Source organism: Protopterus annectens, chromosome 12.part0, assembly GCF_019279795.1.
Source record: "Protopterus annectens isolate FY-2018-M chromosome 12.part0, PAN1.0, whole genome shotgun sequence".
NCBI lineage: Eukaryota > Metazoa > Chordata > Ceratodontiformes > Protopteridae > Protopterus > Protopterus annectens.
Window position 1 is genome coordinate 652,285,919 of NC_056746.1, and position 18,603 is coordinate 652,304,521.

An 18,603-nucleotide genomic window follows, 5' to 3' on the forward strand; every position below is an offset into this window, starting at 1 on the left:
TATTGTATTCACCATCCACTCATCTGGATTACTATTGTGGGTGGTCAGTGATGTGCACTGCTTTCCATGTATGTGATCTATATTCCATAACATGGACAGAGTCTGTGTTGTGCACATGTCCCACACGCATGTTCTTTGACGTGTGGAAGTGCACTTCAGGTCTCTGGGGAATGTTTTATGGACAGATTATCTTCTGATGTAGCATTCCTGACCTCATTTTGTGAGACCTGGCTATGTAACTGAGATCATGTTTGCACCTACATTGACAGTATGATACGGGTAATTTAGTGGAGTTAGTGGTGTCTGTCCATACAGGGTATTTGTATAAGGCATGGTATTCCCTTTGTGTGTTATGTTTGCAGACTCTAAAGCTGTTGCAGGCGTCCACTGGGGAACATGGCAGAAGGGCCACTGTACACATTTATTTGCTTACTGAGGAGATGGAACAGGGTGCCATGTCTTTTACTTGCTGGATGACACACAGTCAGGAGATGTAGCACATCAAAGTACTTTCTGATGTCAGTGGCACTGTTGTGGTCAACAGGAATGTAGTCCACTGCAATCACACCGTGGTTACTATCTGTGAGGCAATATGCAGGGAACTACCAATATAGTGGCTGTTGCCTAGCCAAGTGTGTTTGTGTATAAGACGTGGGTGGACTGTGTTCTCTGAGTAATAGAAGGGTTGCCTATATTGTTCACTAATCCATAATGTCACATGTAGGGCTATGGATTGTCTACACCAACCTCTCCAGTGTTTGACATCTGTTGTCCTTGTAAGGTGGACATTGTGACATAGACTAGGTCCTTGTCATAATAATTTAGCAAAACCCGCCCCACAATGGATCCTGTTATTACACAATCACAGCAACCACCACACAGGATACTGATGACAGACACACACAGAGACACACACACACACACACACACACACACACACACACACACACACACACACACACACACACACACACACAGTTTCACAGTTGCCATGTCTGGGATTATAACTCCTACCTAATGAGTTTGCCACACTATAGTATTACTCAGTTATCGCAAGTGCCACGGACCTTATATGGTGAAGAGCTCTCTATCTTTGAAGGTGACTAACATCAGCAGCAGTGCTAAAGGAGGGGTAAGGGGAGAATAGTAAGTGTGAATGTCCATAAAATCAGGTATCAACAAAGACGCACACTCTCTCTCACACAAACACACACAGTTTCACAGTTGCCATGTTTGGGATTAGAACTCTTACCTAACTAGTATGTTACACTATAGTATTACTCAGTTATCGCAAGTGCCACAGAGCTTATGGGGCTGGCACTTGTCCACAAGGTTAAGTCAAGGTGACTGACATCAGCAATATGTTAAAATTGGGCAATGGGAGGTGCAGTGGCTGTGAATGGCCTCAAAAATCATTCATCTTCACACACACACACACACACACACACACACACACACACACACACACACACACACACACACACAAAACTTTACATTTGACAGGACTGGGTATACAAATGCCAGATGAATACTGATTTGTACTATCGTGTTACACAGTTATCACAAGCACCAAAGACACTATAGGACTGAGGACTACCAAAAGCATTGTCTACAGTGATTGACATCAGCACATCATGTGATACTGACCAATTGATGTGTGGTGGGTGGGACAGACCTCATGATGGAAATCTCTCTGTCACTGTCGGTCTCTCTCTTCCCTACATTTCTGGGTATGCTTGACATATTATAGTGTGTTGGCCTTGGATATGCGAGTATTCCTATTCAATGTGTGTGCAAAGCATGAATGGTGTACAATGTAGTGTCTGTGCACAGACAGCTACGACTGTCAGATATGTATAGTCCACTGTGTTGTCAGACATGGGCTTCATTTCTCTAAGTGTAGGAGCATGCCTAGTATGACCTTTTTTATTGAGGTGTGTGAATCCATTCCAGGTAGGTTGTACTCCAGTCCAGGGTTTGTGTTCTACACCTACAGCTAGCAACCTAGTTCTGCAGGACATCTATAGATAGGTTGACAATATGGAGTCACAGTGGGCGACAGATAGTGGGATACTGTAACTATTGTGTCTGTGCTGCTTGTGTTATATGGTTGGTGTTAGCAGAGATATTCAGACATATGCACTGTTTTACACTGTGATGTATTATGTCATCAACTACTGACAGATATAACTTATTTGCTCAGAGTTATTTCCTGGGAAATACAAGTTGAATGAAGCTGTGTCCAGTATTGTGGACTGCAGCCTACATATTCATGCACACTCATGCCATTCTGGAGTGGTAGCTGCAGACACTTGCTGATGGGCCTGTGTAAATGGTCCTGCTCCTTGGTACTATGGTGGCTGAAGATCCCCTTCTTGTAGATATATTGACGCAACAGAATGGCCATATGCTGCTGTGGCCATACCTCTCAGCTATACAGATTCACCCAGGTTACCCAGAGGCAGGGCTTATATCTGGTCAGTCCCCCTTCACATTGTGGTTTATGAGCAGGTTTGTAGCCACCCATTACTGGGTTTGCAGGCAGGGGTAGTATGGGCACACATCAGAGTTTCAGACTTCACACACTCCATGATGTCCATGCTTCTACATCCCCCCACTCCGTTATTCTATACTCTTACTAAAAATTATGCGAGCGATATCTAAGAAGTATCCTTATAGTTGTCCCTTCATCCCAGCGGTATTTAGTGGTTGGTCCACAGTTCATGCAGTAGGATATGGTGGGCATGCTACTTAGATTTGTCAACATGGCCTTGCATTTGTGTTCTGCTGACTGTCTTGTTGTTAGTAGGGACTCCATGAGATAACATACATTGGCACTACAGGTGAGGCACAGTCCTTTGACAGAGGACTGTCACCATTTGTAGTAGACCAGTGCATTCTGTCACTCCTACATTCGCAGGCTGCGAGCCACTGGATTCCTCTGAGGTGACAGGGTAAGTGTGCGAGGTGTTAATGGCAATAGTTTCTGCTCATATTAATCCATTGGTCTGGATGGTGGCAGGGTGCTGCTTACAGCTAGGGACACACCTGCACTGGACACCATTTCAGCATGCTGCATTCTGTGGCTATTCCCATACAGAAGTGGGAGCCATACTGTACTAATTTCCAACGGCAAGGATATGACATGTGACAAACCTGTGGCTGATGGTGGGGTAAGCTGAGTGCATATGTGATAAGGAAGCTTCTTGCAGCTGATTCACATATATACATGGGACATTCCCCTTATGCTGCCTTATGCAGGGACATAGGCAGTCTCTCATTACTTCATAATTGTGCCTTTTGTGGTCTGCCACTGATTGGCCAGACTATCAGTATTCCATACTACACAGACAAATAATGTGCTGCTAACCTGTATGTACAATTCCAAAGGTGTGCGCAGTTGACAGTTACATTTTATGTACTCTGTCTAGGGTACTTCCACCTGTGTACTGTGTATGTCTGGACCCTCTCATTCATGGCATTTACATCTTTCAGACAGTGACAGATATTGACATCTGGACAGTGAGTATGGATGACTGCTGACATGGGTATTGCTGAGAAGCATTGTGGTTGGCACTGCAGTTGTTGGAACATGGCCCTGTCATCAAGAGTACTGGCCATAGGGCACCGAGACACAACCCTCCATGCCTACATGCTGACCACTTCCAGACAATATTGAACACACAACAACCAACACATGGACCCCTGCATATTGTAGACATGCAACAATATATCCTGTAGATTGGGCCTGCTCAGGTAATCTGTGCTCCACTGTTATTAAACCCACACATACATGTTACTGCATTTTTACATAGGATTGTGGGGGGGGGGGTCACACCTGACAACTTTAAACATTTGCTATGACTGTACTAGTATTTCAGGTACTCTGCTGGCTTCCATTTCATTTTGTATTCTGACCTATCATGCACACTGGAGGCATATCAGTAGAGTACAGATCTTAGGTTTTATTGAACTACATTTCAGTTTCGGACTCCTTACCCTTCAGACTGCCAGACCTGTTGTAGTATGTCTGTGTAGGTCTGAAGGGGGGCTGTTCACCATTGCCATCAACTGGAGGCCTTAGCCCAGCCTTTCTTTATGGTCATCTACACCTGCCCTGCTGGCTGAGGCTGGTGTTGGATATGTAAGCCTCACTGACATGCATGTGTGTGTCCTATGGACACACATTTGGGCCACAACATGTACTGCAGTGTGATTTACCACCTTGTCTATTACTGCCTAGTATGTTGACACCAGCATTTGTTATGGATTTCATGCTGCCCACATAGGTGTCCACTATTTGCTGCCATCCCATTCAGCCACCTGATTCCCTTGCATGCTCACTTCCATACCATAGATACAACTATCAGAACATACTACTCCATTCAGCAATTGATAGGAAGAGTGACATACCCTGTGGCTGTGCCAATACTGAGGATGGTGCTGGAGGGCTGACTATGTCGGATGCACATAGTACACTCCTTACACATGGTAAAGCACAGGTAGTGTCATGTTTGGCATCACTTTTACTGTATGTGCGAGTCAGAGAGAGGTGTCATTCCCTGGGTCCCTACTGTGTCAGTGTATGTGCTATGTGTTGTCTCTTTGCCAAAGCCTGGACATACTTGGCATGCCTCCTTCTACATGGGCAGGTTCAGGTTGTCCCTCCGAGTTCCTGTGATGGCCTTGGCAATGATGGGGGGGACTGTGTGGCCTTGCCCCATGCTGTTCCTGCAGCTGTTTCTGCAGGACCATATTGTGTAGCATGGCACATACTATGAACATTTGTGTACATGCAGCTGGAGAGTACTGCAAGGCTCCACTGGATATGTCCAGGCAGCGGAACCGTGACTTGAGTATCCCAAACACATGCTCTATTATGATTCTGGTTTGTGCGTGTGTCTCACTATGGAGTTCTTGTTCGGGTGTGTGTGCATTTCTGAGGGGTGTCATCAGTCATGGCTCCAGTGCATAACTAGCATCCCCCACTAGATGGCCATATGGGATGTCTCCACTGGCAAATGACTGGTACAGCTGTGTCATACGCCAGATGTGGCAGTCATGATGGGTTCCAGGGCTGCCAGCACACACATTCAATATAATGCCCTGGGCATCGTATATGACCTGGCAGTTGATGGAGGGTAAGCCCTTGCGGTTTATGTAGACCCTACCCCGCTCACTGGGTGGTGCTTTTATGTGTGTGTGTGTGTGTGTGTGTGTGTGTGTGTGTGTGTGTGTGTGTGTGCAGTCTATAGCACCCACTACCTCAGGGTATTCTGATATTTAGTGGAAGAGACGCATATTGGTGGTCAATGTCTCATGGGTGTTGAGGAAATATATGTGCTCACCGGCATGTGCTGACATGGCATCCAGGAACTGGTGGAGTACCCTGGATGCTGATGCCTGTGAGATCCCCATGATATCCCTAGTTGGCCTTTGGAAGGTACCTGTGGCTAGTAGTCTTAAGCCTACACATACCTTGGTATCCACTAGGATGGGTTCCCCTCTGTTGGTTCTGTGTGTGAGACGTGGCCGGCACAGCTCAACAATTTGCTGTAGAATGTCCCTGTCCACCATATAGCGCTCCACTATCTCCAGCTCATGTAGCCCCTAGTAGGTTACCCTGGGTCTGTACACTCTTCTCCTTCTCCTCACTGTGGGTCGGTCATCAGCATTCACACCCTCACCACCCTCAGCCTCTTGCACATATTGATGTATGAGAGCAATAGCGGCCCCTAACATTTTGTTAGTTTTGTCAGGTAAAATTTCCCCACCTTTGTGGTGTAGAATTTGAGTAGAAAAAACAGACTGGAAGGTGTTTGCATAGCTTATAGTAGTGTGCTAGGCTGTTCCATGTGTAGTTGGCTGATTCTGATATATTTCACCTGCCAGCTATGCTAGTTCTCCTTGACTGCCTTCCTGTTTTCCCTTCCCATTGCCTTCCCATTTAAGCCCCGAGGCACGGCGCATATACCCAGTGCTCAGATGTGAACAGTGCTGCTATTTCCTATTTTTTTTTTTAAACTCAGTGCACAGCGCGCGCACCCATTTAGGCAATGTAAACAGTGCTAGGCAGCCTCAGACAACCACACTTCCTTAGCTGTGCTTAGCTAAGGGCAAACACAAGCCACAGAGTTCCAATAAGCTTACAGCATGCATGACACTGCACCTTATGAGGTCATCTACTGCTTATACTTACACCATATTGTTGCTGCACACCTTCACAGTTGGGTGTAAGCTAACACTGAAAGGAAATCTGTGATTCAGTATCAATTCCCTCATTTGCATAAAACCGAATGCCAATTCATATCTACCATACTTACACTGAGCCTTCCCCCTTAGCAACCACTATTCTCTGGCATTGTTGTCTTATGCATGCCATTGACTATCATGGCAAAATGCTGATTTGGGTTTAAAAGCTTATTTTCAACTTTTTTTTTCTTATTTTCAGGCTGATCCCATTTCTGCACCACTGCCCTATGCTTAAACATCCGAAATCGGCTCAAAAAAAATAAGTTATTTTTTATAATATTGCAACTATTTCTCATGCCAATGGCCATATATTTGGCCACTGACATGCCTACAACATTGAATACATGGTTTCTTTCGAGCTGTCATGCCTCCGTTTTGTAATTTGCAGAAATGTATTCTGTTAGTAACCTAATACATTTCTGCAGGTTACACTATTCCTGCACAGACACCTGCCTGCTTCCTGATCGCTAATTCACCTCATTTGCATGTTTTTCACCTGCAAATAGGGTAATTAGCATATAGCAGTGGTGTCCATGCAGGAATAGTGTAGGAACGCTCGTGCACGTACCAGGAGCTCAATCCTGGATCTCTCGTCAGCCATATTGTGTGCAGGAGCTCTTGCACTACTCCTGCACGCCGTGCAGAGTTTGCTGAATCCCGGGGTATTTTGAGAGAGATATTTTGAGTTTTTAGATAGCCAGGGGACAGGACTTACCTCGTTTTTTTCCTAAGTGGGGCCAGTACATTTCGTATTTTTAGCAACATATTGTACAGTGTCATTGGTTGGTAGGTTCTTTAGAGGTTAGTCCAGATATATTGCTTTAGGTACAAGATGAATGTGTCTTTGTTGAAATTTGAAAAGTTGTGAGAGTCGTACTAAAGTGGTGGTGATTTTTTATTTTTGTAGGTTTCTTATGGCGGATATAGGGAGATGGTGGCTTAGAGAGTCTGATCAGTTCTCAAGAGCTGATTTTACCTGGCAAAGAAGTGAGTATCCAATTTATTGGGGTAGCTCAAAAGAGTGGGAGTGGTGATCTGTTGTGCATGTTCATATAGATTTATGGCATGCATGTGTCTCAGACAGTCAATACTCAAGTCACCTAATAATAGTCTTTTGAGGGGGAATGCTGTATGCTACCCAGCAGAAGAGATCTACTGCTGTGCTATGATTTTCAGGTGGGATAGCAGCTCCTTTTATGTAAAAGAATTTGTGCTGATTTAGTTTGAAAGTAGATAACAGAATTTCAATTTTATCCTGCCTTGTGATACAATGATCTTTGATCATATATGGTAGCAGCTTAAAGTGCCTAACTCTGCTTTTGTTGACAGAATTTGGTTGACTTATGTTTTGTGAACTGCTAGAATGCTGGGAAAGAAATACTTACCCCCTACAGGGCTCAGTGTAGAGATTATTCCAATGTTTTGGTGAACTGGAATTTGCAGAAGTGTTATTTTTCATTGCTGACATTTATGTGTGTGTGTGTGTGTGTGTGTGTGTGTGTGTGTGTGTGTGTGTGTGTATATTCACATTCATTTTTATGTGCATGTCATGCCCTTGCAGACACACTCTTCAAACTGGTCAACGCAAGTTAAGTTTAGCTACTAGTTTTTCCCCTGATGAGTGGTGTACAGCAGCAACGATGACCTCCAGAAGGGTGGCCTTATGACCAGCCTGGGTAATTAAAGACCTATCAGCCTTACAATCCTCATCAGCAAAGCCATAGAACATTTTATAACTGACCTCAAACTGCGATAAAGAATCCTGATACACTTGTCCCTCAAGAGTTTAGTTTTGTGAAGAGCAGATCCTGTCTATTTAATCAGGTAAACGTCTTCAAAATGGCTATGGAGGCCATAGAAGGTGGCTACGGTGTATGTGCCAAATCGGGTTTAACACCATTCTTTATGATGGCATCATACAAAAGCTAAATGTTTTAAAAACTGACCCACATTTGATAACATGTACTGCAAACTGGCTGAATGACAGAAAACACAGTGCAAGTTGCAGGTGCTTCACCAGAAAGCACTGTGGTGTCTCTCAGAGCACTGTTGTGACCTTTCCTTTTTGCTACATAATTCACAGATCTCCAAGCAGACAGCCAAGACTTCTGGCTAAGTATGTTTGAAGATGATTGCAAACTAGGGGTTGTTGTAGTTAAACCACCCGACAGCAGCCAAACCCACTTGAATTAACTCTTCCAAGTAAACTTTTGTTGTACTAAAAATGGGCTCCAAATAAATGCTAAAAAGTATAGCATCATTAGTTTTGAAAGAAAAACCCTCCCCTCATCATATCATCTAGAAACACAACTCTAAGACAAAAATGTATTTAGGGACCTAGCTGCTTGGGTTGACAGCTCGCGGTATTTTGAGCATCATGTAAAAATAGTCGTCACGAAATTCTTTTATTAGCCCAGCTAACTGCCAGAGAAATATCACCAAGGTCTAAAGAGGTAAACATTCCCTTATACTCAGCATTGATGAGATCAGTTATTGAGTACAATGCTCTTTATGGGATGTATCTTACTAAAATATCAAACAATAAGAAAAACCCTAAAGATCACAGGTCTAAATGAGTTAATAAAGTGGGCTGGAAGTTCTATCCCTTCGTTTGACTTGTACACCTTTGAGGGAAGATCTCTGTCTCACTGCACCATCAGAGACTCCTGGACTTCCTGTTTCTCTGCAAGTGCAATATGTCCACCAATACTAGAAGCAGGGACCTAATTCTTCACAAACAAATAAAACATGGTAGAAGGACAGGTTTAAAATACAGTGAATCCCAAACCTCTGGAATAAATGTTCCCTACAAGTAAAGCAATGCTACTCAGTCTTTTCCTTTAAAAATAAACTGGATGGGTATCTACAAATTTACCCCAGGGTTGACTGGTATGGCCCTCCTGGAGAAAGAAGGTACAGCCTGATGGAGGGTAATGGTAATGCAAGATTGATCATTAGATTCAGTGTCCTTGGAACATCTATGAATCTTTGAATGTGTATGTTGACAAGCAGTAATAGTAACTCTAAATCGTACAAGAATCAGGACTCACAGAATAAGGCATCATACTTCCAAAAGGCAGCCCTCATAGAGGTAAATTATCTAGTTTGCAAAACTATGATAGTTATTATCCCACAGCTGCTCATCTTTCCTTTTCACCTCCTCTCTTCATACAATTATAGCTACGGTGAGGTGAAAGTGGCAGCTACCCTACAAACAACCTGTTTGGGGGGTACAACTGGCAGTGCAATTAAGCTACTGATTGAACACAAGTGGAGTACAGGCAGTAATTTAAGCAGCCTTGGATGGTATCTCATTGCTTCTTAAATGACTTCTAATGAGAGTGTGTCCTAACAATTGTGGAAAAGACCTTGTAAAAACTGTCTGGTATAGCTTCTTTTATTTTTACTTTTCTTCCTCAGCTGCTCAGGAAGGTCGACAATAGATCTAGCTATAACTCTGCTCATCTGCTCCATGACCTCTTGAATACCTCCACAGAATCTGGAAGCCCATTACACCCAGCAACCGCCCTTTCTATGTAGTGCTAAAGTAAAATACTTTAGACTTGTCAATGCAGTATAGTTTTGCTAACAAGATCATCTAATGGGATACTAGCATTGCTGATAACTTCTATATCTAGGTCTGGAAAGGAGCATGTGCCACCAATGGGTCAGCTGACATAAAGAATGATATAATACCAGCTAAGAATGTCCTTCTGTTGGGTGGGCATAGAATACAAGCATCTCCAATGTATCCATGCATGTAAAGTTTTCTAAGCAGAAAGTGCAGAACACCAACCAACACCAACGTATTTGCTACTTTGGTCTTCAGAAAAAGAAAAAAAACAGGATCTTATCATGCCATGTGAGTGACACCACATAGCCACTATACTCTAGAGGCTGTACTACACTGCAACAAACCAAGTGTGAGCTACAAAAGGCTACAGTAATGCAGCCCACCTATATCAGATGACAGGAAGAACTGCAAAGTAACCTAGTTGATGCCATTCCATGTAGCTCATACAGTGCAACAGCCAAACACAAGAAATAAATAATAAATTAGTCATCTTTGAAGCTGGGCAGCTGTACAGTGGATGTTGCATAGCGACACAGTGTGCTAGGTATACAGTGGGAGCTGCTGTGGGGAACAGGCCACCACAAACACCATAATATACCAAGTGGTAGTCGCTGCACAAAGTATGAAGATGAGCTACATCAAACAGGCAGTCAGTATTTTTCTGCAGCTGAAACTAACTCAAGGAAGTACAATTTTCTGCAAGATAACCAGCTGAAGGCCAGATTGCTGACACTGGGTAAAGTGATATTCTTGTTCCTGCATACTCTAGAAATGGTTTTATAAGCGAAAAATGTCAAAGAATATTGTTACAAAAATGTCATAGAATATTGTTATGAGAGAATGAGTTTGGTTAAATACTTTTGGTCACTAGGGTGTTTTCAGCAGGGGTTAGGGAAGGTCATCAGAGTAAATCAACAACCAAAGAAAATTTTCCAAGGGTTAGAAAAAAAGGCAGATAGCCTCGATAAAAGGGGTGTTTGCCTGTCAAAAGAAAACAGCACGTAAGACAAGGCAGTAACATGGTCAAAAAGATAGCAAGAGTCGTCAGAACAAAAGTGGAGTTGACCAAAGAAACAGCAGTAGGGGGTGAAGACCAGTCAAAAAAATGTTCAGTTATTTGGTAAAGAACAAGGAAAATGTAGGAAATATAGATCTTGAAGAATAATGGGAAGAAGTACGAGGGGATCGGATAGTAAATAAAAATAATGCAAGACCTTTTCACATCACTATATACAGAAGAGCAGAAAGTCAGGAAGGAGAATGAGGGGTGATACGCGATAGCTGCAAGAATGAACATGAAAAATATGAGAAAGAAAAGGTGGTCCTTAGAGAAACCAAGACACATGGAATCAAGTGAACTGCCTCTAAGAGTGCTACAGGAGCCAGCAGAAGTGCCAGGGGAACTGATGGTGAAATTACACACTTTAGCTCTGGAAACAGGAGTGGTGTTGTAGGACTGCAGGACATCAATGCTAGTGCTTTGCTTTACAAAGGTAGGGGTAGAGATGCTAGGAAGGTAAGCAGGCTATTCATGCTGCTCTCAGGGAGACATCATGGATGAAAAGTCAGGCACATAAGTCAGTGGAATTCCAAAACACAAACAAGCAATACAATAATCATTGGCATGGATCATAAAGGAGGAGGTCTTATCAGTCGAATATGCGTTAATCCTATGAATGCTGAGGGAGACATGGAACACTCAGTCTGCCAGTAGAAAGACTGGTAGAGGAGTTAGCAAATGTAAAGTATGGTCAGTAATACTGAGACAGGCCCATGAACCATCCAGTCGACCACATCCCTCATATGCAGTAGTCAAAAGCACTTTCTGTATTTAAAATGTATTAAATTTTGATCTCATGGCTATAAAAAGGTGCTGCACCTTAATAATATCATTATGCTTATATTACTTAATTAGCTGACCACTGTCGATTTTGTTATTGTTAAGGGTTAACATCCTATGTCCAACTTGGATAAAATTTGTACCAAATGCTTGTCCATTTCAATGCCATATGTATGCCAGTGTAAACAATTTATTTTCACTACGCTAGTCCTTTCAGCAACATTACTGTATGTGGACATTATGATCTATTACTGTAAAGTTTTTCCACATGGCTATTTAATTCACCTGCTTAATGTTACAATTCCTAATTAGTAACTGTAAAAAACGCATTCCACTAAGAATATAACAAAGGTGAAAGAGCTAGTACAAATATTACTGAATATTATTATCAGAGAGAGAGAGAGAGAGAGACATAGACATTGTTGACTGGGCTAAAAAGGAAGTTACCAAAATAACTTCTGGAGAGTCATTTTGGATCTTTAAAAGCATTCTGGCTATCAGAGGAAAAGGTGTAAATCACAGTGAAACATTATCATTCATGAGAATCAGAAAGTATTTGTCTTCCAGGCCTTTCACCAGTGAGTTCTTGAACAGAACTTCAACTGTCTATTGTGAATGGAGGCAAACAGACCTACATGAGGAGTTCCTCACAGGTGGATGATTTCCAAAAGATCCTGGGATGCAAGTCTTGCTCAGCTCGTTTGCCACAAAATTCTGCTCTGACTGAATTTAAGTACCCTACAGGGATAGTTGCTAGTTTCTAGGCTATCATAATCAGTCTGCAAAAGGAGGTAAGATCTGGTTCCCACACTACTGTTTATGTACCACATGACTGTGGTGTTGTCTGTGTCGAATAATAAAGTCCTGGACTCTAGAGATGGTTTACAGATCTGAGAGCATTTATTAATGTATTTATTAATTTGATATTCATGTTCTTCATCTTGTTCTGCTTGTTCAACAGGCCCTGAGCATACACCCCTTTGTGTACAGCTCCCTACGCAAAAAGCATATGTGGTTACAGACTGAGTGGGGGCTGGAGAGAAGAAATGGAGACCTTAAGTGAGAGACAACTGGCTCACCCACCTTAGGAGCTCCCTTTTAACAAAGCATTGCACCAGGATCTGGAAAGAGAGTTGGTGATGATATTAGGTTCATACTGACTTGAGAAACCATAGATATTCTCTCAAGTGAAGTCTAGCCAGAGGAATCATAAGAATCGTAGAGGACATGAATCTTAAAACCCTGAAATAGTCCCTGGTTGTTGACAGAATTTGACTAGAAATGTCAGAAACTTTCTTGTAGAATTACACTTACCCTGAGGAAGAAAAGCCATCAGGATGGATGAATCTAGAAGACAACTTAGAAGCACTTATCTTCTGAGACAGAATGAGAGGATTTTATGAGGTTCAACTGAAATAAAAAAACTGAGAAGTATGCTTTTAATAAAAAGACAAGATTATTGAGAGCTTAGAAAAAGATTATGCAAAGAGAATTAGATAATAGGCAACTTTTAAATTATATTTTTGCCTTGATGCATACATTAGATCATCAGTAATGCAGTGTCCTGAATTCTAAATGTATATTTAATATATCCCAAATACTCATCCATTTTTTAAAATACACTCAATGAGCACAAGTAGCTATTCATTCCACAACCTTGGTACCATTTGTGCCACAAACCTTTTATTATGATTCATTATATAATTAGGACTTTGATCTCTAATTTCCAGACAGGATTCAGTCAAGGTCAGTCCAAATATTTTCCTTAGGTCCTCATTAATGGCAGCCTTAAATGCCAGGCACTATTTAACTCTGACTACTCTATAAAATATGCTATAAATGCAAATAAATTTTACTGTATCAGAATATGACAGCTGATGTATATTCATTATATGCAGAAGGTAACCTAAAGCTTTGGAAGATGGCCAGCTGTTGCATCTTTTGTAGGATATAACCCGTATAGCTAAGTCTACTGCAGCAGTGATGAATATGAACATCATACTGATCATTGCTGCAGTGATCAATATGATGAATATCAGGCTCTAACTCCCTGAAACAGCATTTAATCTAGAATTGAAGGAAACAGACAATTGACTGTACAAATGTGGGGAAATCCCTTGGAAAGGGGTCACATTTCCAGTGGTAGACTTTTTGATTTATTCTTAGGACCCCAGGTGTCCAACGTAATCTGTGCCAAAGAGGAAAGTGAAGACCAAAGTTGTGGGAAAGCTCTACTGTGTTGCCAAAATGGGAGGGCAACAGAGTGACTATTTCTGCAATAAATCTGATGTTTTATATTGCCCTTAAGCTTGGGGAGGCCCTTCTTCTTTTTTTTTTCAACCTCCCTGCCACTGCATATTCTTTGCTGGGATTGTTTGTATTGCTTTCTATAAGAATCCTGGGCTAATAGGAAAGTTTCTGCTATATTTGGGAACGGGATTGAAATACTAGAGAGATCTCTTGGATTAGCTTACTCCTTTCTTCAAACCTTTTGAGGACCTCAGCAGAGGAAGGCCCAAAAACTTCTTCATCCAAAGGTGTATTCAGAAGTTCAGATTTCATATCCTCCGATAAATTATAAGCAGACAGCCAAGTAAATCTCATAACTTATCCAGTGGCAGCTTCTCTGGGCACAGCATCAGATGTGTCATACAAACATTTAAGTAGCTATTTAGTAATTTGAGACGCAAATGAAAGTAAAGAATTAAAATATGCCTTAGTATCAGACAAAGGAAGATCAGCAATTAACTTTTTCATATTGTCCAAAGAAGCCAGAAGAAACTAAGATATATGTGCTTGACAATTTACTGTTCTATATGCTAAGGTGGAACACTTTCACAAATCAAACAAAAGTTCATTGAATGTTGGAATAAAGTTAGCTGTCAAAGTGTTCAGAAGAAGTTGGTTTTCAAAAGAAAACAATTGTAGAATTTGCCTTGGGATTTCTAAAGAGAAATGTGTGTGTCTGTTAAATTTTATACAGTTTTTTGAGGACAATCTACTTGTTAACAATCTTTGTTGGGTGTTCCAAATTTATTATTCATATGAAATACCTCCTTCATTCTAGCAGTGATGTCAGGGGAAAAAAACTTTTTATCTGGCGATTCAGAGGATAAGCTTTCTTTAACCAATCATCTTTTACTGCCTTAGCTGAAGAGGATGCAGGTATAGAAGTATGTTTTAGTTTGAGCTTCCTTTTCCTGGGAGCATCTACAGAAAAGTAGCACTCAGACATATGATCATGTCCCTGGGAATTCAACTCATCAGCAGGGCTGGGTAAAGGAATAATGTTTGCTCCCTCCTCCCAGCAAGAGTGGTTGTCCCCTGCCTGAAGCAAATGTACAACTGTCTTTGCAGAATGGGACTACCTCTTGGCTGTTAGTAGCTTCACAAGGTGCAATGCCTGAGGAGTCGAGAGAGGCTGAGGGGACAATCTAAGGGCTCTGAAATGGCCATTGCATCATTACCCAGCAAAGGTTGAAGGCAAGGAGGAAGCTGGAGTGGAAACCAAAGCATCCCTGGATACCTTACTTTTCCTAGAGACCAGAGGTGAACATCAGAGAAGCCATAGCCCTAGTTTATTACTCTACAGTTATGAGCCTTTAACTTTTGATTTTCTACATGTAGGACATGTTAATTATGCCTGCTTCTTAAGAGTTTTATAAGTAAAACATCTACAAAACCAAACAAGACTGAGTGTTGTTTTCTTCCTGTAAACTAAATAGACAATACATGTACAGATCTTTGTAGCAAATCTGGCCACTACATGAATATTTCCTCTTTTTCTTAGACACAATTTTTTTAGAAAAACAGAAATACTTTTCTCAAATAAAATGTATGGAAGTTTCCAACAGGGTACTTACCTGTCCACTTTTAAACTAGCCAACCACTGAACCTATGAAACTGAAAGAGTGCGTGATTTGAGGGCTGCTTTAACAATAAGAAAATTCTGAATTTTGTCACCCAAATGTCTACTTTTATATCAGCTTTATACCAGCTCTCCCTCCAGCTCTAACATTCACACAAGTACATGGAAGGTCCCTAAAACTTTATTTTACTTATTACCTTTGTTGACTGGGAAAGTCTGATTGGACTGTGCAAAATCCCTTTTCAGCAGAGGCCTAGGCAGAAAAGCTCCACATGCATACATTAACAAAAATGCTTAGATTAATAAACAAGTAAAATAGAACAATATTCACAGGTATGAACATAAATTAGAGCAAGGGGCGGCCATGGTGGTGCAGCAGTTAGCGTTGCCGCCTCACAGCAAGAGGTTCGATTCTCGGCTGGGGTGCCTACTGTGCGGAGTCTGCATGTCCTCCCTGTGGTCGCGTGGGTTTCCTCCCAAAGACATGCTGTAGGTGGATTGGACACTCTAAATTGGCCCTAAGTGTGAGTGTGTGCGTGTGTGCCTTCTGTGGAAGGTTGGGCGCTGGGCTGGCAACTCGACACTGTAAAACTCCACTGCCAATCATGAGTGGACAGGTGATCCACTGTGGTGACCCCTAACCGGGAAAAAGCCGAAAGAAGAAGATGAACATAAATTAGAGCAGCACTCGTTAAGGAGGTAACAGATAGACAAGTATTACAAGTTATGAAAGTTGGTGTTTCATGATAAGTAGGCAACATAATAGTAGACTTGGTGCATAAAGAGTAAGGCCAGTTTAGATAGTAAGGACTGGATAATTTGTGATCAGAAATATATAGTTAGGAGGCACTGAGTGATAAGAAAGGTCACACTATGTCAAACTGAATAGAGGAAGAAGAGAAGATATCAGAGTAGTGTGGGAAGAGCTGTAAAGATGTGAAGTTAGTTTAAGGTAGTTGGAAAAAGGGAGATGGATGGCAGTAGTCTAAGAAAGTTAGAGGAAAGAAAGAGGGTGAAATAACACAAGAGGAAGTGAATTAGGATGGAAATGGAGGAGGGATATAAGCTAGGTGTGGAAAGGAGTTATGTGTGAGGCATTAAGGAAAAAGGAGATAATTGTCAGGAAAAGATAGGGAGGAAACATAGATGTTTATGAAGGAAAAGGTAGAGAGTAGGGTTGGAGATAAGGTTAGGTTTAGTGAAAGGAGGCCAGATTTGCAGAATTTATTCTGGGTGAGAACAGATGCATAGCCAGGAATTATTTAGGTGTTGTTTTAGAGCCTGCTCAAAACTGTTCAGTTTGCCAATTTGTTTAGAAATTGAAATAGAAGCTGGCCAGACATTCAAACTTTGCAGGATACATCTCTTATAGCTTAGGTTATTGCACCAGTGATCTAATGGTGGATATCCTTAAATTATCTATGGTGTTTTCTCCAGATGTGCACTTACCCATGCTATTGCCATGATAATGAGAGCGAACAAGCAGGGTCCCATCATGTTCCAGACTCCCCGGCGGCCCAGCTGCAGTGACATTGCAATGAAGAGAGAGCCAATCACGAACATCAACTTAAATGATGAAGAAAAAAAACAACAACATAAGGAAAATGACTTGGGTTAGACCAGTATTCTCAGGCATTATTTAATTTTACAACAAGCATATTTTCCTTTAATCTGCATATCAGGAATGTCCAGATTTTCACTGGGTACTCCATACTAAGCCTAGTCCATGGTTTGGTCTTCTATTGCAGATTCACAAACACTGTTCATCAGTTCAAAATTCAGCATGAGAAAACAGAGAAAAAAGATTTTGATGGCAGACCAGGGCCACTTGGCCCACATAGTCTGCTCATTTCCTTAAATGCTCTGTAACCTGCAGATATTACTGAATAGCTTCTTTCTTTCTTTCCAACCTGGAAACCAATTTAACAGCAGCCTTGCACATATCCTGAATTCTGCCACACTTTTAAATAGTGATACATTCTCAGAAATGTTACTCTAATCACTAAACTTTCTGTGAAAATATATTACCTCATATCTCTTTATGCTCTCTACCTTGTAACTTTAAACTGTGTCCTCCTGCTCTCAACTTGCTTCTTTTTCTGCAGGAATATCACTACGTGGAAACCTCTGAGGTACCTAAATGTTACTGATTGCTATACAATGCCTCAAAAGTCACTTTAGTGAACATCACTTTAACAAACAGAACTAAGCAAAATGCATTTTGGGAAACAAAATCAACAAACTGCGTTTTCTGTGGCTGCAGAGCTGGGTCCTCTACACTTCACTATTTAGTATAAGCACATTCAAAGTTAGTGAATCTTGGGGGAAGAGCATAATCCCTACTGCCTGGATATCTGAAAACAAACACATACAGATACACACTATGACACATACACAAACTAAAAGTTTCAAGGTTTTCCTGTACACAGCAGAGAGAGTCCACATTCAAAATGACCTCTTCTGTTATAATTGAGTTTAAGTGACATTGGGTGACCCTTTGAGGTGGTGAATAACTACCAGTGTTTCTATCACAGCTCTCTATCCACACCCTTTAAAGGTTTTATATTAAATTTTTACTGATGTTTCTTTATATTGCTTTTGGAAAAGCTTGCGCACCATTTTGTTGCTCCCATCTGTACTGCCCTCCTTCTTGTCTATGCATTGATAGAAATGAGGTTTCCAGAGTTGCATACTTACATTTTTTGCACTTTTTACACACTACAAATGGGGTGGTATATTACCAAATAACATAACCAATTTCATTGACAGTATCAAAACCACCACCTTCATCTGCAACAGCAAAGATCAGACCAAGATGCAAAATGGAGTAACTTATACACAATGTGTAGAAAATGTTTTTCTATCGTTTTTTTTTTCCATAAGTGTTACATATCAAGAGGTTATGTACTCACCATAACGTTCGATGTATGTAGTCCATCTCGCCTCACATTCTTACCCATGGGTTCAGAGCCGAATGTCGGCTCTGACTCAGCCATACTTTAGCTCAAAGTCTTTCTATTGGTTGGGCTAAGATGGTATCCCATGCTGCACTGCTCTCTATCCCTAGAT

At 41.5% G+C, this 18,603-nt stretch overlaps 1 protein-coding gene across 1 annotated transcript in view; it reads right to left on the reverse strand.

Moving 5' to 3' along the window:
• PGAP6 (post-glycosylphosphatidylinositol attachment to proteins 6) overlaps nt 1-18,603 on the reverse strand; it is a 750,660-nt gene that overhangs the window by 51,724 nt on the left and 680,333 nt on the right. Inside the window, exon 12 of the mRNA XM_044089784.1 lies at nt 16,984-17,100. Coding sequence (XP_043945719.1) covers nt 16,984-17,100 — 117 coding nt within the window. The remainder of the gene's footprint in view (nt 1-16,983; nt 17,101-18,603) is intronic.